The 20213-nt window shown below is 37.4% G+C and overlaps 1 protein-coding gene across 1 annotated transcript in view; it reads left to right on the top strand.

The window, feature by feature from the left end:
• FASS (tonneau 2 (TON2)) overlaps positions 1–20213 on the top strand; it is a 305773-nt gene that overhangs the window by 138671 nt on the left and 146889 nt on the right. Inside the window, exon 9 of the mRNA XM_089402758.1 lies at positions 6079–6143. Coding sequence (XP_089258884.1) covers positions 6079–6143 — 65 coding nt within the window. The remainder of the gene's footprint in view (positions 1–6078; positions 6144–20213) is intronic.

Below are 20213 nucleotides of genomic sequence, written 5' to 3'. Positions count from 1 at the left end.
CTGTAGTCACATCACTAGCTAGAGCTCTACTGGTTTCTTTTTGCTGTTTATTTATTTGTTCTGCCAGGTATGCTATCTGTTCATTTTCTTTGGTCGGAAGTATCCCAACAACTTTTGTTGTTGTAATATTTGCTGGATTACTTTGTGATTTTGTCTGTTGATCTTCCATAGCTGGAGACAGAACTGTTTCTTGTTGGTGATGGACTTGTCGATGATATGTATTGCACTCGGTGCCATTTTGATATAATCACCTTTGCATGGTATATAAATGAGCAAACTTTGCATATTTTGTCTCTATTGGCTTGGAATCATGGTTTTACATCTTAAAAATAGTTTTGTTTCATTAAAAATTAATTATTTAATGTATTTTTTTAAAACCGGTTCGTTTAGACCAAACCAGTCCCGGTTAGACCGGTTCCGGTCGGTAAATCGGTTCATTAGGTGGACCGGTCTGGTCACCGGTTCTGGTTTTAAAAACACTGCTTTTACCTAAAGATCTCCTGCACACTTCAAGCAAACATCAGTAAAGAGGGCAAGAAATGCTGCAGGATTTCAAGGAATAATGGAGATACCTGCCATTATTCCAGAAACCCTCAACATTCAAACCCTAGCACGTGAGCAAGATACCTGTACTCACAATACTCTGAAATACAGCTATTATTAACTGCTGAAAACTGAAATATGCAGAAAAAACAATCATCTCACAGCAATTTCGGAGAGTAACACCAGCCAGTTTTGAACCCCAAAGTCTTTTTATTAATCAGAAAATCAGATTACAAGAGAGCTTTTCAGTACTGACTCACAGATCAGATATCTAAAATGACCCCCTAAGACCCTATATAAAGGAAATGATCCCAACGGCTAGTTTTGGGTGATCCATGTAGAACTGATCTCGACCGTTGATGAGGATCAAGACATCTCTTGATCTCATCCGTCGATTTATTAACTTAAAATATTATTATTTTATTAGTTAGGGTTTTTGCTTCATTTTTTAATTTTTTATTATTTTTTATTATTTTATTATTTTTATTCATTTTTTTAATTTTTAATTCATTTTAAGATGGATCATCAAACTAAGCCGTTGGGAACATCACCTAGGACCTAGGACCTAGGACTCATGAGGGGATTTACAACATTTTCAACCCTCAAGACACATTTCATCATGATTTTTACAATTTACATCTCAAAGGGATGAACCCACTTAATACAGACCCTCATAGAACACCCAGTTCTGCGACACAACTATAATCTAGCAGATTAACATATAAGACTCTCCTAAAGTTCTGATGACGAAATCCATCCCGGCTTTGGGGTCAGGTTTGAAGGAAAACTCTGCCGATCCGTGGATCGGTGAGACGAAAAACCTTCCGGGATGTAGATTATCATCAGAAAGTTAGGTCCACCTAGGCAAATTACATTCATGACTCTGATCTGCTTAGATTATTTACAACTTATACATGTAGACTGGGTTTACAACAAAAATGATCAAGCTGCTGATGGTGGCAGGATGGCACGGACATGCTGATCAGGTGCTGCTTCTTTCTGTCAAGAAAAACGGGATGCACTGCATGGGTAGTTGACCAGTAATGGTCAACACAATCAATTAGAGATATCGGTCCGAATAATGTGGTTCAGGTGATCACAGATAATGCAGCGAATTGTAAGGCAACAAGAAAAGTTATTAAGCGTACTCATCCACACATCTTTTGGTCTGGGTGCTTGGTGCACACATTGAACCTTTTGATGCATGATATTGTGAAGCATAGAGAATGTGGGTGGATTAATGAGCTTTACAGGAAAGGGAAGCAACTCATTAAATTTATCACAGGGCATACAAGGGTAAACTACTTCTATGGCACTTCTATGACATTTTGTTTTGGTCACAGGTTAAATATGTTTTGCAAATCACCAAACCAATTTATTACATGATCAAATTTCCAGATTTAGATCGACCAATAATTGGGGAGGTGTATGAGCAAATGGATAGCATTTTGGGGCAGGTTAAAGACATTGTTGAGTCTAGAGATATCACCTTGTACAATTATATTTGTGCAAAGGTGGAAAACTGATGTGAAATGCTAAATGTTCCATTGCATGCATTAGCATATGTTTTGACACCTAAATACTATCATCCATCATGGCTTTCAACACCAACACCTGAGAGGGGGGGAGGGCAGGAGAAAACCACACCTAGATCCAGGGGTTATATATGATTGCATTGGGTAAATTATTCCCTGATGAGGACGAGGATGCCATGGTATGGAAACAGTTGAGCAACTATATGTTTAGCACTGGTCCGTTTGGGAGCATGCATGCAATTAGAGATCGAGAGAGTTTTTCTTCTCGAGTGGTGGAAAATGCACCAAGCAGGAGCTATCGCAGGTGGTAAACACTTCTTCTACAGAGAGGTGTTGGAGCTCTTATTCTTTCATCCACAGTGTTAAAAGGAACAGTTTGAGTTTAGACCAGGCAGAGAGCTTCGATTATGTTCATTACATCTTGTGATTGTTGTCCCATTACTGTGATGATGCAAAGACTAATAAAGACCTTAAGGTTTGGGACAAGAATCCAGAGGAGCCCAATTTGGAGGATGGAGTGTTGCGTTTAGAGCAATTAGAGGATGCTCTTATCTAGGTATGTCCATTGTGGTATGAATTTCAAAATTCAATCAATAAGTGGTATGTCCATTGAATTCAAATGTGTCAATTTTGCTTATAAAGCATTTCTCTAATTCTTGTTTTTAATTCTTGGTATGAATTTTTTGTGTGATTCCAGGATGATGATGATCAAGTTGAGATGCCACCCCTGTCTGGTCCCTTGGTTCCCAGGTTCCATGGTTCAACACCAACAACAGGGGCTTCGTCTTCATCAGTTTCAGTCCTACTCCCACAACGTCCACATGCACCATCTCCATCTTCTTCATTGCCACCACATGGAGGCCCACCGCCACGTACTCTTCGTGGTGGAAGGAGAGATTAGTAGATATATTCACAATTTACTACTTTTGTCATAGATTAATCATTAGGCTTGTAGGCTTGTTGTGAATTTGAACCTTTTTGTCTTGGTGGTGGCCACTTGGCCTATTTTGTAAACACTATTATTCGAATTCTGGACATGACTAATGTTGACAGTTGGTCACTTGCTAGATAATATGCTTTATGTTTTATGTTTCATAATATGCTTAAATGTTTTTTGTTTTATAATATGCTTAAAAATTTGATGTATGTTTGTAATTGCAAGAATATAGATGGTTGATGCTCGAATAATTAATCATTGATGTACAATAGAATCATGGATGCCATATCTATCTTGATTTATGTAAAAATATGCATGTTTTCATGTCTTCTAGAACTAATTTGGTATTTGGGATGTTTGTTTTGAATCGCTTCCTAGATTTTTGGAAAATGACGCTTCTGCTTCCCCGCTTACAAAAAACGTCCCCGTTTCATCCCCGCTTCGTGCAACGTTGAGTTTGCTCCTAAATAAATGTACTAAGCACGACTTGAGCTGATCTGTTGGCCACTTGGCCATGAATCTAAGTTGCATGATACAAAGAAACATTTACCCGTCGCTGAAACAGAAGCATGTTTCTTAATATGGGCCACCTTGCCACAATAGTGATATGTGATGTTCTTCAAACTTTTGGTTGCATCTTCATCGCTACAATGACCTTTCTTTTTTTCCCATTTGCCTTTGCCCTTGAGATTGGCTACAAAGCCTGTCCTGAACCCCATCTCACTAGTGATATTAAACTGTTTCTTTCAACTGTCCTGCTGTAAGAGTATTGCATAGCTCATTAAACTTCAGGTCAACATTCGTAGTGGTGATGTTCATGGTCTCGATAAAGTGCTCATAAGCGTGTGTTAAGCTTTTTAGTCTGATTACCATCATGTCATCTTCCCGCATTCTCTCACAAATGGTAGACAAGTATTCCTTAATATTCTTTATCTTGACTCTTGAGTAAGTGCTTCTACAATGATGCACTCTTACCCATCGTGATTGAGAACAACATATTCTTTAGGAAGTATGTTTTTCTCTTGAATGAAGTCTCAAGCATCTCTTTCCAATGCTTCCAAATCTCTGTGTAAGTCTTCCTTGTTGGGACCTCAGGGAACATTTCATCTATCGTAGACAACTTAAGCAGCATTATTGCTTTTCTCTCTCGCTCATTAATCATGTCTTGGTCTCTACCCGTAAGTTGTGGTCGGGTATTGCTACCTAGGACAACAGCAGCCAAACACATGTACTCAAATATGGTGGACATATGTTGCTTTCACATATATTAGTTCTTGCCATGAAAGATTTTTCTGCTTTCGAGCTTGATATTGGGTATATTGGCCATTGGTACAAGTCACAAATGCAAAAATCGGCATTGAAATAGAGGAAAAATGCTGAAAATACCTATTCTTCCCTCAGTGAATCTGCAACTCTGTAGTAAGAACACCTCGATACTGGCTTTAAATTGTAGTAATAGCCATGTGTCACTGCAAAGCATGTACATTTTTTATAAGTTTAGCTTATAAAACCGAAAATCTATCTCCTAGATTCTAATGATCCAGAACTCTTTTGCTGGTGATCCCTTGATCCATCTCTGCTGGCAGTAGTTGCAACGTCTTTAAGCTCATACAAACTGTGGCAACCAGATTGTTGAAATCACACACCTTCTCTCTGAAAGGCCTGAAACTCTTGATATGGCTTCGAGAATGTTGGGCTTTGATACCACATAATGATAACACGAACACATAAAGAAAGCAAGATTGCATTCATAATGAGAAAGTCAAAGATTTTCTTATAAAGGGTTACAATCTGGTCAAGTCAGTCCACTTTATGAATGTAGGATAGACTGAGATACACACACACTAAAGTAAAATAAAGCATATAAGCATAAAATAACTTAAAAGTTGAAGTGATTTTGTTAATGCCTATGTCTAATATCTGATTGACCATTATAATCTATTGTTTCTGGAAAGCCAGAAACCCAATTTAAAAAGACATAGTGGGGCTCTATCTGCAGCCTCAGATTTATTATTATACCCATTTTTCAAAGCACTTCAGCAAGGTCTCATTTTTGCATTTATGTTTTTGCCATTAGTTGTCTGAGGGGCAGCTTACAAAGAAAACACCTGTTAGGCCCATTCTAATTCCTTTTCCAACCACTAGTGATAAGCTTGTATATACAAGTCCTCCCTTTTAATATGCTTTGCTATCAAAGCATGGCTAGAGAGTAGTTGTTGTTGGAATTGCGTTTCAGCTTGTAATGTCTCCACTTGATGAGATATTCTTCATGCTTTCCTGGGTTGATGAAACATGATGATAAGATCCTCGAAGCTTTAAACAATTTTTTTCGCATTATTAAGGGCTCATTCCATCCTAAATTACTACTACTTTGATTTCAACTTACTGACCTACTCAAGTTTGCTTTCGGAATGTAAATCAAGATTTGTTCCGAGTAATGTCAATGTGGGTAAGTTAGCTAGTCAATGTTACTTTTGTGATTAGGATGATGACGAGGTATTTTTGTGACTTGCTTATTCTTGATCTTGACTTTAAGATATTCCCTATTCACTTTAGGTTGGGTATTAAAATATTTGTTATATACTTGTGCCATTTTGTTGGTTAATAATATTTTTTCAAGTTTGATTTATTTCTTAAACGTCTCTTTAACTGTTGTGTGCATTTTTATTTCTTAAAAAATTCTTGATTTAATTGTGTTGGTAGATGTCTCTGTCCACTTTTGGAATCAATATTTCCTTTCACTTTAATTGTTTATCTTCGTTGAGCAAGGAATTGTGCCATTATAGGAGGCAAATATTTACAAATGAATCAGTCAGATTATAAACAAATGTCTTATTTACTGTATAAACTTTTTGAATTACTGGAATTGTTGAATTAAAATTTTGGGCTTATTATTTCTCTGCAGTTGTTGGTTCTTGTTTATTTAATGATTTCTTTCCGACAATATTAATGCTTATATGCAGAATGCTTGTTCTGTTAGCATTTGTGGCCTATAGTTTCTGAATATTTGATTTTGTTGGAATAGACTCCTAACATTGTTAAAGTATGTTTGAATATTTATAGGGAAGCTGTGCATAAAGAAGGTTTTGTTGAGTAATTGTCTTGCAGAACTAATGGAGCTACACCAGGTGATTCTTGTACCACCCATTATGTGAATGTGATTAAGTGTTTACCTTTTTAGGGTTAGGGGATTTAAGGCAGGGTTGAAGGGGTACAACGTGCTTCTAGTTTAATAGGTGAAAATTTCTTTGATAAAGCCTTTCTGACACGTTTTCTAGGATCTGTTGTGCATTTAAACGGTCTCAACTGCAAACTTTATAAAACTTAAGATTAAAAATGTACTACAGAAATTGCAATATATAGGATTGTCAAATAGTTGCTGCACTAGTGAACTAATGTTTAAGTTCTAGCAACTGATAAGACACTGAATTGTTTTGTAATAGTTTGTTTTTCTTATTAATATCTAGTCGTCATGCCTGATTAGCATGGATTATTTTCAGCTCAGCTTTTGGTAGTTCTTTTGTGTTAGGCAATGCGCACACAATGGTAGAACAACGTGTGAAAATTTCCTTGAAAGGCTGCAACTGGAATTTATTCTTCTAACTGATTAAATTATGCAGTTTATTTTGTTACGGAAAAATAACGAATAAATTACACTGCAATTTCTTCACAACAAAAATGCTACGGAAAATAAAAACTGGAACTGAGAAAAATAGAGCACACGCACAATGAAAATGACACTGTTATTTTTGGACAAATGTCCCCGGAAAACCCCAATGTGGGAAAACCGCGTTGGAAATACTGAGAGGGGGTGAATCAATATTTCATTTCTTTTCACAATTGGTTAGTTCATTCAACATTAAGAGCATTAATGAGAACGTAAAACATCACATCAAGTAAAAGAACACAAGATTTGGCTCAACAATAAGCTTAGTTATGTATGATGTACATACAACATTTACCAGGTAAACCTGGAAGGAAGTACAAGTCTCCCCAAGTCTGAAGATATGAAGACTAAGTTTGCAGGTCTTCTGTATCCTTTACAATCGATCAGTTCACATACTACTACTGTTGTCCACTGCAACAACCACTTCTTCCATTGCTGCTTTTGCTGCACTCACTGTTTCCATTGCTGGTACTCTCTCTTTCTGCAACTGTTGCTTAAGCCATTATTGTCCACACTGCCTGTCTGCTATTCCTGCCACTCCTATTGCTGTTCCACAAGCTAATTCTGCTGCCATTCTGCTGCATCTTCAGTGCTCAAGCCGAAAACTAATCCACTGTACTGCTGCAAGAGTATATAATGATGAAGCCCTGAATGATACAAAGATCAACAAAGAATCTGCAAGTGTGAAACCCTGGCGTCACTGCAGCAAAGGAGATATAATGATGAAGCCCTACTGCTAGACTTCTGCTGCTTCCACAATGACTGCTTAGTGCTTGTACTGAAGTTTATGGACCTGAGATGTCTGCTGTTAGCCACTGCCTAAGATCTTATTTGTTTATCACTAGCACGCAACTGCTTCGTCAGAATGCTGTACCAACATGTGCATTATGAAGATGATCAAATGCCACTGTTAGAACCCTAATCAAACCCTAATAAAATTTCTGTACCTCATGACACTAATCAACAACAGCTCTGGTCAATCATGCCTCTGTAACGATGTGCTGGAGTATCATGCTTCAGTGTATCAAGCTCATAGTCACAATCATTTGTCTTTCATTCTGTGCTTCATAACCCATGTACTGTGAAACCCTAAAGGACAACCAGTTCTGGATAGAAATGATGGGCCCAACTATGCATTGTCCAGAGCTCCAAAGGCTGTCTAAGTATTACCACTCTTCTTAGGATAAGTACTTCTGTCAAGGCCCTTGAAACTGCTTTACAGATGTTAAACATTTGTCGACTGAAGAGAATGCCACGAAATACACTACCTCTGCTATAACAGAGAAACAGGATGTGACTTCAGTGGACTATGTAGCCCAATAATTTTCTCGTTGGCCTGCTCCTTGTTATATGTGACCTGCAATGACAAGCACAGAAACCAAATCCCAAACGAAACTCCAACCCAAAATTGCCAACAATAAATAATTCCCAAACAGTCTTCTCAAGGAGCGAAATGTTTGAGAGCTTGATCTCAAGAATAATCACATTCAAAAGGTGTAATCTGTATGTCTTTATTTTGATGAATAACTAGAAACGGCCAGCTGACATGAATTTGATTATTAGAGTCAAATTATTGGAGCCAAAATGCTCACTCCAAAATTTGAATTTTAAATTTAAATTCTAGACCCTTAGTTGTATTATTAGTATGGCCTTCCACAATAATGGATGCCATGTCATCAATCTGCTAGGACCATCAATTATTCATTGTCACATATGCTATAATATGTCCTTTTTGGATCCAATACTATGTTGCCATGTCATCATTCTTGGTGTCAAAATAGAATTTAACACATCATTAGGACTGCCATGTGTTGAGAAATCAATGCTTATAGGAATTAGGGTTTGATTCCTCTTTTCTTGATAATTACTTGTGAATTATGTTGGCTTCTTTTACTTCTTTATTAGTTTATCTTTCATCAAACAATTACCAAATTGATTTGTATATGAAGACCACAAGAACAAGATACACAAGATGTAGGCGCTCATCCAGGGCAAAACCCGTATAAGGGAAAACCTAGTCAAACTCTTCCTTTAGTAGACTCAAATCAAGATGAGACTCTTCAAGATCTCTTAGACTTAGACACAAACCTCCTCCAACCACCGAGTCAACACTTCCCTTCAATAGATGATTCCTGTCAAACTCTCCAAGTAACATCTCTCCAACAACAACTTCAATCCAAAATTTCGGCCCCAACATATGGCCAAAAACTTCTCAGGTTTAAGAGATAGATAGCCCATAAACTCGAATTAGGTCTTCCCAACAGATTTTGTCTTTCTCCAGCGTCTTTGCTCTCTTTTCTGCCTTTCTTCCTCTAAGATTGAACTTGTTGAGTGAATGCTCCAAATAGGTCAAACTGCCTCTCTATATATTAGCCTTTCTGCTGGGTCGAATTGCCCTTATGTAGGCCGACTTCATGGGGATAGGGCTGACTTGGTGTGGAGGTGACAAATAACCCTTTTGACTAAAAAATAATTCTTTTTACATGATACAAAAGCTCAAGAAGGGTCCAATAAAAATGAAAATGACTCTAATGACTTAAGGCAAAACCTAGAAGCTTTCAATGGAGGCTTTGACCTAGAAAACATTGACCCAAGCATGAAACCCATTCTTTAATAAGTCATTTTCTTTTGACAAGTACAATTATGAAGACCAACACTAGTTACATTCTTCAACACACCCTCTTAACTAGGGAGGTATTCATAATTACATATAAGAGTACATGGGAGATCACAAAATGAAATGAACTACAAAGAGTTCTAGCACACTCAGTGCTATAGATTAGATACCTGACCAGGGTATTCTAATCGGGTGGGACTAAGGTGGACTCAAGCTTTAGCCACTCTAGGTATTATTAGGCTTAAAAGCTCTACCACCAACCCAAGGATGTAGGTGCGTATCGAAGGTCAAAGCTCCATGATGAACGCTACCCTCCCTAGTTCAGGATCTAGATATCAACACATAGGCTGGCTAGATGTCCTCGCAAGAATCTTGCCATTAGATGCTTCGTCTCTCCCTATTAACTAACTCAAATATATCCATTTGTCCAAGCATGCTTCCAAAGTGTTCAATCTTCTTATGGAGAGATTTACCTGTACAAACCCCAATCAATAATAGACTTTAATATATATATAGATATATATAAGTAAAGACAAACCTTTGGGTCCTTAATTATTCGTTTGGGTCCTTAATTATTCAGACGCTGCTTATATCATCATCAAATTATCCGAATACATCTTGTCAGAAGCTTTTGACTTGTTCAACAACACCAAATACAACCTCAATACTTCTCAAGTCTTTTGATTGCAAGTTCATGAATCACGAACATTCATCTGTAGTACTTTTACTTCAAGGTATTCACTATCATAATATGCCCTTCCTCTCAACTGGGGAGATATATCTTTCTTCTATCCAGGCTCCCTCTCAACTTAGGGAGATCAATCACTTCCTTCTTCTATAACATCGAAGAACCTTTCATGGCTTCATTCCTTCTTACGACATCAAGGTCATCTTGATCATCATCATTCATATAACTTCATCATGCTTATTAATATCATACGAACATCTTCATCATTTTGAAGATTATATACCTGCAAAACTTTAATAGCAAGTACAACCAAATACAAAAATAGAAAAGCATTAAGTTAACTAAATCAAAATCATTCTACTATAATGGAAGCATTTAGACTTTAAACATCAAACACCTAAACCTAGTTAGGTTCATAATCAACAATAGACACATCTTTTTACATACTAGACTTCAACTTCTTGCTAGGGTTTTTTCATGAACCCTAGACTACATCTTTGAGACAAAGCCTTAGATACAAGCAATTCAATCAAATAACAATTCAATCATAGTACTATACATCTAAGGTTTCGACAATATGCATTTAGAATTACATGACATACTCTACCTAGATTTTATCATCAAAACTAAATGAAATCAATATCATGATATCCTAAAATATCAATCTCTATTAGGGCTTTGTTGTAAACCCTAGCATTCACAAACTAAAACATTAATATCAGCATATAGGTTAGCATACTTGTATATACATATGTAGGATTTCATGCACTAGCATTTCTCCTCAATACAAACATCAATACATCAGAGTTAGATATACAACAATTTTCTCCATGCTAGGGTTTCAATCATACAAACTAATATACACCTAGGGTTTCATTCCTAGGATCTTACTATAAATATTACGGGAGTTTTGTTCATAAATCCTAATTCACCAAATCCTAAAATATCTAGGGTTTCAATACATAGCTTAGACATTAACAACAAACCCTAAAGAACTAGGGTTTCTATCATAACAATACCAAAACCCTAAACATCAAAAGAATAGGATTTCTAGACTTTATCAACAATCCTAAGAGGACTAGGGTTTCAACATTATTGACATACCCTTAGCATCACGAGGCTAGGGTTTTATAGCGAAGCCTAAAGGTTAGGGTTTCACGAGAATGGTCAAAATGATAGTATGACGAGGGAAAATTTAATCTAATGATTAATCAGCGTAACAAGAATCTTTAAGATTCGAAACCCTAGACATAATGATGTCAGTAATGTAAAGAAAATTTCAAAAGAAGAATGATTGTACCTTTTACATGAAGAAAACTTTATAACAAAGCTTATAATCTAAGACATACCTTGAGTTTTTCCTTAACAAACCTTGTAGGACATCAATTCTTGAAGGGCTTCTTTTGCAACAAAACTTCTTCCATGCTTCAAGTCTATCCTTTGAAAATCTCCTCCATACTCTTTGTGTATTATGCAATCTTTGCTACCAAGGAAAATATATAAAGAAAAGGTTATTAGCATACGATATAGAAAAATCTTGATGTGAGAAGGAAACCAAACATGAAAAGATGAAAAGAAAGAACAAAATGCTTATCTTTTGGTAAAATGATGGAGGCTCCCTCTTAATTCAATCTTTCTGAAGGACACCTACAACTTATCAAAATAATTCAAAAAATGTTCTAACAAGACATGTTAGACCTACAAATTCTAGAAATCAAAACATAAAGGAAAACAACACAAAGCTTAGAATATAAGACTAGAAGGGATATGTGAGAAAGGACTTAGTAATATAAGTCCTTGACTTCCGATTCTTCAGTCTTGTTCTTCTTAGGTGGAGCTTCATCGATAATATTTTCCTGTTCCATATCTCTCTTATTATTTCTTGGATTCTCAGGATATTGATTTTTGTAATGACCCATCTTATGACAGTTGTAACATTCAACCTTGGATAGGTCATCTTTCTTCTTTGGTCCTTTGAACTTCTTGACGGTTCCCTTCTTTTTGTGACGAGAAGAATACACATTAAAGGTGTTTTTTCTTCATCCTCCTTGTTGTTTACTAATGATATTCGAGCTTCTTCTTCACTGCATGCATTCCACATTTGTTTGAATGTTGGAGTATCCTTCCAACTGCTTATCCCTGATGCAAAAGCACTCCAAAATTTTGGTAGTCCTAGAAAAGAAACAATTACGATCTTTTTTTTTGCTGATATAACTTCATCTATTCGTTGGAGTTCATCTCTTATTCTAGATATCCTTTCAAAATATAATGATACAGTATCGTTTCTTATCATCTTTATTTTCCTTAGTTCATTCTTGAGGCTTGCTATTTGACCAATGTTCTTGATGGTGAATAATTTGGAGAGAGCCTCATGCATTTCTTGAGCGGAATCTATGTTGGATATGTATGGAATTATGTTTCCCTTTACTCCATCCACTATTAGGTTCATGGGCAGGATTTCGGTTTCTCTGAACTTCTCTTTCTCTACTTCATCTGTAGGTTTCTTGACTTTTCCTTGAACAAGATTCAAAACTTTGTGCTTTTCGAGGATAAGATCTATCTTCTTTTTCCATGCCCTGTAGTTGGAGGCTCCTTCTAGTTTGTTTTCTCCCTTCATTGAGTTTGTCATATTTCCTATAAATAGTAAGCCTTTCTCTATATAATTCCTTTCCTTAATAATCTTCCTTTGATTCCCTTTTCTTCAGTAGATCTTCAAGCTGCCTTTTTCTTCACGTTCGCTCTGAAACCATGTTGACTTTGATCCCCTTTTCTTCAGTAGATCTTCAAGATGCCTTTTTCTTCACCTTCGCTCCGAAACCATGTTGAGAAATCAATGCTTATAGGAATTAGGGTTTAATTCCTCTTTTTTGATAATTACTTGTGAATTATGTTGGCTTCTTTTACTTCTTTATTAGTTTATCTTTCATCAAGCAATTAGCAAATTGTATGTATATGAAGACCACAAGAACAAGAGACAAAGATGTAGGTACTTAGTTAGGGAAAAGCCCCTATAAGGGGAAATCCCAGTCAAACTCTTCCTTTAGTAGATTCAAATCAAGATGAGACTCCTCAAGACCTCTTAGACCTAGACAGAGACCTCCTCCAACCACCAATTCAGCCCTTTCCTTCAATAGATGATTCCTATGAAAGTCTCCAAGTAACAACTCTCTAGCAACAATTTCAATCCAAAATTTTAGCCCCCCAACAACAGAACTTCGACCCCTAACAAAAAAATTTCGGACCTGCAGTAGACACATAATTTCAGCCCCAACAACTACCCAAAAACTTCAGTGTGAGAGATAGATAGCGCATAAACTCGAATTAGGTCTACCCAACAAATTATGTCTTTCTCCAGCTTCTTCGCTATCTTTTCTGCCTCTTTTCCTTGAAGATCGAACTTGTTGAGTGAATGCTCCAAATAGGTCAACTTGCCTCTCTACATATAGCCTTTCTGGTGGGTCGAATTGCCCTGTAGGCCGACTTCATGGTGACAGTGCCGACTTGGTGTGGAGGTGACAAATAACCCTTTTGACTCAAAAATAATTATTTTTACATCATACAAAAGCACAAGAAGGGTCTAATAAAAATGACAATGACTCTAATAACTTAAGACAAAACCATGGAGGCTTTGACCTAGAAAACATTGACCCAAGTGTGAAACCCATGCTTCAATAAGTAATTTTCATTAATAATAACTTTTCTTTTGAAAAGTACAATTATGAAGACTGACACTAGTTACATTCTTCAACACCATGTCATCACACTTTGGAACACGTCATCCAACTTATACTATGGTTCCACATTATAATGAATGATGTGATGCCACATTAATGAAATCGCCACATTAATTAATCAACTATCATGCCAATGTTACGATGCCACGTCAACAACCCTTAGGGGTCTTTGGACCAAAGTTGGGACTTGCAACTTTGACTGGGCATATCTCACAAACGGTGAGGACCCATGAGACAATCAACACATCAACGAAATCAACATGACGAGGAGAATTTGATGGCAGTGGTTTCCAAGGCAGATTCATTGAACTTCTTTGTCAACAACTCCAATTATTTCGGGGTGTGTTCAAGGAACCCAAACCCTAAAGCTAGGGTTTCATCTGGCAATTAGGGTTTTTGCAACACCATCAGCCGCATCTGCTGCTGCAACTGCGTCTCATCCTGCACTTGCTGCACCTGTTGCTTGACATCAATGACATCATACTCAACAATCTCCCCCTTTGTCATTGATGTCAACGCACATAGCAAGACAAGGCATGTTGTATCCGGCATCTCTCTTTCCATTGATTCTTTGAAGTTTCTTTGCCCCTTTGATATCAATGGCAAAGGGTAACTCCCCTTGACAATCTGCGTGTTTCCCGTGGACCTATGATGTAGCTCCCCCTGACAGTGTGGTCTTTTGTTGCATCATCACATAGTCTCTGCTTGTCAACATGCTTTCCTGCTGCATCATGGGCTCGCCTTGACAATATGCCTTCCAATTGTGTGAGAAGTTAGTTTGAGGCATGTTTTCTCTGCCAGACCCTGGTGGTCTTGTCTTCCTGCTTGGTGAATGTTGCTCTTTCCCGATTCTGCGAAGTCCAAGTTAGGCCACTTCTATAATCTCGAGCAAAATGGCCAACATTATCACATAGATAACATTCTCCACTCCTTTCTTCTGGTTTTGTAGGGTCTACTTCAAACCACTTCTGCAATCTTGGGCGAAGTGGCCAAGATTATGGCAGAAGTAACACTCTACGTCTGACCTCAATAATGGAACAAAGTTGTTGTTACTTCTGCTGTCATAGGTGTAAGGGACTCTGTCTTGTCTTTCAGAAAATCTGCTTCTAGGGCTTTGATAAAACCTTCTATCAATACTCCTGCTATATCTCCTGCAATTTGCAGCTCTGTGTCCATAGTTAGAACATGTATAACAATAACCATAAAATGTGCCTGTATACCTGGGTGTATAAGGTGAGGATCTGCTGAAGGTGTCTTGCCGTTGAGAATATCTTTACTGTTCTCCATTTCTGAATGTTCTATTATGAGTTGGTGTCTTGAATTTATCATCCAGATTTCTTGAGGCATTGGTCTTCTAGCTTTTGGTGTTGGTTGATTTTTGCAGCACTTTGACTTTGGGCTTCTCTCCATTTTTGGCATGAGGCTTCCTTTCATAAGACTTCTTTTCTTCCTTGACATGTGGCTGCTCTTCATCTTTGGGATGAGGTTTCTCTTCATGTGGCTGCTCTTCATCATTTAGATGAGGATTCTCTTCTTTGACATATGCCTGGTCTTCATTGGAGCATGAGGACTCACCAACATATCCAAGACCTGTCTTGATAAGTGGTGATCTAGCAATAGATAATGTCATCCAAGACTCGTGAACTCCTCAATTTTTGATTTAGCTTGTCAACTTTTGCTCTTAAGATGACAATTTCCTGCTCATGGTTTATGCAATCTTCTTCCTTCTGCTTCATCTGACTTCTTAAGACATCCTCAGTCCTTTTGGCTTCTTCAAGTTCCCTTTTCAAAGAGGTGATCTACTTCCCTTTATCTTGCTTGTTCCATTTATTTGGCTTTTCTTTTTCCTTTTCCTTGAGTTGGCTTGTCAGTGTGCTTTCTTTCTTGTTTGCCTCTTCCAACATGCTTTTGAGATGCTCCACTTCCTTCTTTGCTTCATCAAGTTCCTGATCCTTTTCTAATGTTTGTAGATTTTTAATTTGAGCTTCAAGCCGCATGATATCAACTAAGGCAAATCTCCAACTATCGTAATACTTCGTCTTTTCAGCCTTCAGGTATTCATGTTCTCTGTAAATACTGTGGTACATTCTCGTGGTTCTATCCCTGTCCAGTGTCACTGCTCGAAGCTTGTCTTTGAGGGAATTAACATCTTCCAAATCAATAACCATCTTATCTTCAACTGCCAACTTTTTTGAATGTTACGGATCTGCCTTCAAGCAGCTAAGCCTTTAATAAGGACCCTATCTGATACCAATTGTTGGAAATATTGAGAGGGGGGTGAATCAGTATTTCATTCCTTTTCACAATTGGTTAGTTCATTCAACATTCAGAGCGTTAATGAGAACATAAAACATCACATCAAGTAAAAGTACACAAGATTTGGCTCAACAATAAGCTCAGTTATGTATGATGTACATACAACATTTACCAGGTAAACCTGGAAGTGCAAGCCTCCCCAAGTCTGAAGATATGCAGACTAAGTCTGCAGGAGTCTTCAGTCTCCTTTACAATCAATCAGTTCACATACTACTACTGTTGTCCACTGCAACCACCACTGCTTCCATTGCTGCTTTTCCTGCACTCATTGTCTGCTGCACTCAGTGCTTGTACTTACTGTCTGCTGCATTTACTACTTCCACTGTTGGTACTCTCTCTGTCTGCAATTGTTGCTTAAGCCATTATTGTCCAAACTGCCTGTCTGCTATTCTTGCCACTCCTATTGCTGTTCCACAAGCTAATTCTGCTGCAACTTCATTGCTCAAGACCAAAACTAATCCACTGTACTGCTTGATGAAGCCCTAAATGTTACAAAGATTCATGAAGAATCTGCAAGTGTGAAACCTTGGCTTTACTGCAACAAAGGAGATATAATGATGAAGCCCTAGACTTGTGCTGCTTCCACAATGACTGCTTATTGCTTGTACTGAAGTTTATGGACCTGAGATGTTTGCTACTAGCCATTGCCTAAAATAAAACTTCTTTTTATTGCTCAACACAATGTCAACCATCTAGTCTTATTTGTTTATCATTAGCACACAACTGCTTCCTTGGAATGCTGTATCAACATGTGCATTATGAAGATGATCAAATGCCACTCTCAGAACCTTAATCAAACCGTAATAAAATTTTTGCACCTCATGACATTAATCAGCAACAACTCTGGTCAATCTTGTGCTGTAACGATGTGTTGGAGTACCATGCTTCAATATATCAAAGCCCATAGTCACAATCATTTGTCTTTCATTGTGTGCTTCAAAACGCATGTACTGTGAAACCCTAAAGGATAACTAGTTTTGGACAAAAATGATGGGCCCAGCTATGCAGTGTCCAGAGCTTCAAAGTCTGTCTAAGTATTACCACTCTGCTTAACATAAGTACTTCTGTTAAGGCCCTTGAAACTGCTTTACAGATGTTAAACTTTTGTCAACTGAAGAGAATGCCACGAAATACACTACCTCTGCTCACACCGCAGTAATGCTACTCATGAAGTTCTGTTGAATAAAATTGTCAAGCAAATCTTCAAGGTACTGTTACAGTCAATAGTGCGTTATCAAGGTTGTTGAGGTTGCACTTCAGCCATCAAGGTCATTATTAACTGCTGGTATGTTAGTCCAGAAGATCCAATATTCTTCCACTTGATTTCAAGAATCTCTGCTATTACAATGGAGCTTATCTTTCTTCAGATTTGACACCATATTTTTTCTCAAATCAAAGCCTTCAGAATAGGTTATAAATTCAAATGTTAATATGCCATGTTAACCACTGTGAGCTGTAGGATCATTTTAAGAGGCGGTCACTGAATTGTTTTGGTATGAGGTCGGCTTCACTTGTTTGACCAACGCTGGAGTAGGTATGTGTATCTCCTCAAAATCTGCTTCACATAACCTTGCACTTTTCGAAGGTCTGCCAATCTTTGCTGGTCTAATGGATATATGTCCCAAAGCAGAGATATAATTCTGAACTTTGTCAACAGGATCACAGGGCTGAGAATATATTATTAGCCACGAATTTGGATGCCCTTAACTTTCACAGATCTGAGCAAGTGTTAGAGGTTTTATTAATCGAGAGACCTTGTAGACTTGTGATGGAGAGAATAGACTTCGCTGGCCAGTGGGATGCAATATGAGCATTGAAACACAAATTTGATCCTTAATAAACTTCCTTTGTCTGTGCTCCTTTGTTGGTCCTGAAACAATCCTTTGCTCACAATTTGATGCCCTAAAGGGCCGAAATCTCAGAGACAAATTGCAGAGGTTAGAATCATACGTCTTGTTCAGATTCGACAAGTATTGCTGCTCAAATTAAGCCCTTACAAATCTGCACCAAATTGTTTGATAACTCTAGTTCAGGACTACATCACTGCTATAGAAAATAATATCACTTGCACAGATTTCATATGGCTGCTGAAGTTGATCTTCAAGAGAACAGGTCGAATTGAGACAAGGTTGGGCTAGAACCAAGAAACAGGATGTGACTTCAGTGGACTAAGTAGCCCAATAATTTTCTCGTTGGCCTGCTGCTTGTTGTATGCGACCTGCAATGACAAGGCCAGAAACCAAATCCCAAATGAAACTCCAACCCTAAAATGCAAACAAGAAATAATTCCCGAACATTGTCTCCACAGGGACTGAAATGTTTCAGAGCTTGATCTCAAGAATAATCATATTCAAAAGGTGTAATCTGTATGTCTTTATATAGTTTTGATGAATAACTAGAAACGACCAGCCGACATGAATTTGATTTTTAATTCAAATTACTGGAACCAAAATGCTCCCTTCAAAATTTGAATTTTAAATTTAAATTTAAAACCCTTAGTTGTATTATTATTATGGCCTTACACAATAATAGATGCCATATTATCAATCTGCTAGGATAATCAATTATTCAATGGCACATCTGCAATAATACGTCCTTTTCTGATCCAATACTATGGTGCCATGTCATCACGCTTGGCGTGAAAATAGAATTTACCACATCATTAGGACTGCCATGTCATCACACTTTGGAACACATCATCCAGCATATACTATGGTGCCACATTATTATGAATGATGTGATGCCACATCAATGAAACTGCCACATCAATTAATCAACTATCATGCCAATGTTATGATGCCATTTCTACAACCGTTTGGGGTTTTTGGACCAATGTTGGGACTTGCAACTTTGACTGGGCATATCTCACAAATAGTGAAGACCCATGAGATGGTCCACACATCAAAAAATTTAGCATGACGAGAACTTGATGGCAGAGGTTTCCAAGACAAATTTATTGAACTGCTTTGTCAAAAACTCCAATCATTTTGGGGTGTCTTCAAGAAGCTGAAACCCTAAAACTAGGGTTTCATTTGGAAATTAGGGTTTCTGCAACACCATCATCTGCATCTACTGCTGCAACTGCATCTCATCCCGCACTTACTATTACTGTTGCACCTATTGCTTGACATCAATGACAAAATACTCAACAAACCTGTGGAACAGATGAGGGTTTTATTATTATTATGCTCTGTTACACGGGAATCTCTCCCGAGAGGTGGGAAACCCGTTCTAATTGTTCCCGCGCTCCTGAGAGCTTTGGAACTGTATGGGAATGTTACCTTTTCAACGGGAGCTTCAATGTGAGCTTGGGAAAGTTTTGGGAGCTTTGAAGACTGTTTTTTTGGAGTTTCGACGTTCCCTAGGGTTGGGGAATAGAAAGCCTGTAGAGAAATATGTTGAACTTCCCACAAAACATGAGCCTATGTTGAAACTTTCGCAGGAAGAAAGGCCAAAGACATCTTTAACACCGATATCCTTAATTGAGAAACTGGAGCAATCTCTTGATGGGTTAAGGAAGTGTGTGGCACCTCAATGTAAGGGCGATATCTGGGATGTCAAGCTTATTAGTATTTCTTTTGTTGTTTATGTATATATATCACAGAATATTGTGTGTGTATATTGTATGTGGCAGTCAATGCTTAAACATTAGAGTTGTTTTTTCTTGGAAGAATAACTAGAGAAACATGTCAGAGAACTAATAATGAGTGTGTGCATATTGTATGTGGCAGTCAATGCTTAAACATTAGAGTTGTTTTTTCTCGTAAGAATAACTAGAGAAACATGTCAGAAAATTGATAATGAACTTGACATTTTATATATATAAAAGGGAGAGACTTAGGGAGAGAACTGATAATGAACTTGACATTTTATATATATAAAAGGGAGAGACTCAGGGAGAGAGACACCAAGAGAATATATTTATATATAAGAGAGACTATATATTTATTATTTATATATTTAAATTGATTTTAATATTTGAGTATTTTGAATCAATATTAATTTTGATTATTATATAAATTACCTCTCCCGATTAGCCGTTTCTTGTAAATTTTGGGGAAACCTGTAGTCATTCCGGAAACCCGTACCCAAGTTCCCAACGTTCCCACATTCCAGAAACTCATGCAACATAGCTATTATGCAATAGTGAAATTTCTGAGTAGAATCTGGGTGCCA

Source organism: Pinus tabuliformis, chromosome 2_1 (genome assembly GCF_031772625.1).
Source record: "Pinus tabuliformis cultivar Carrire ecotype Pingquan chromosome 2_1, CPIR1, whole genome shotgun sequence".
In the NCBI taxonomy this organism is placed as follows: Eukaryota; Viridiplantae; Streptophyta; class Pinopsida; order Pinales; family Pinaceae; genus Pinus; species Pinus tabuliformis.
This window is presented reverse-complemented; position numbering and strand designations above follow the sequence as displayed.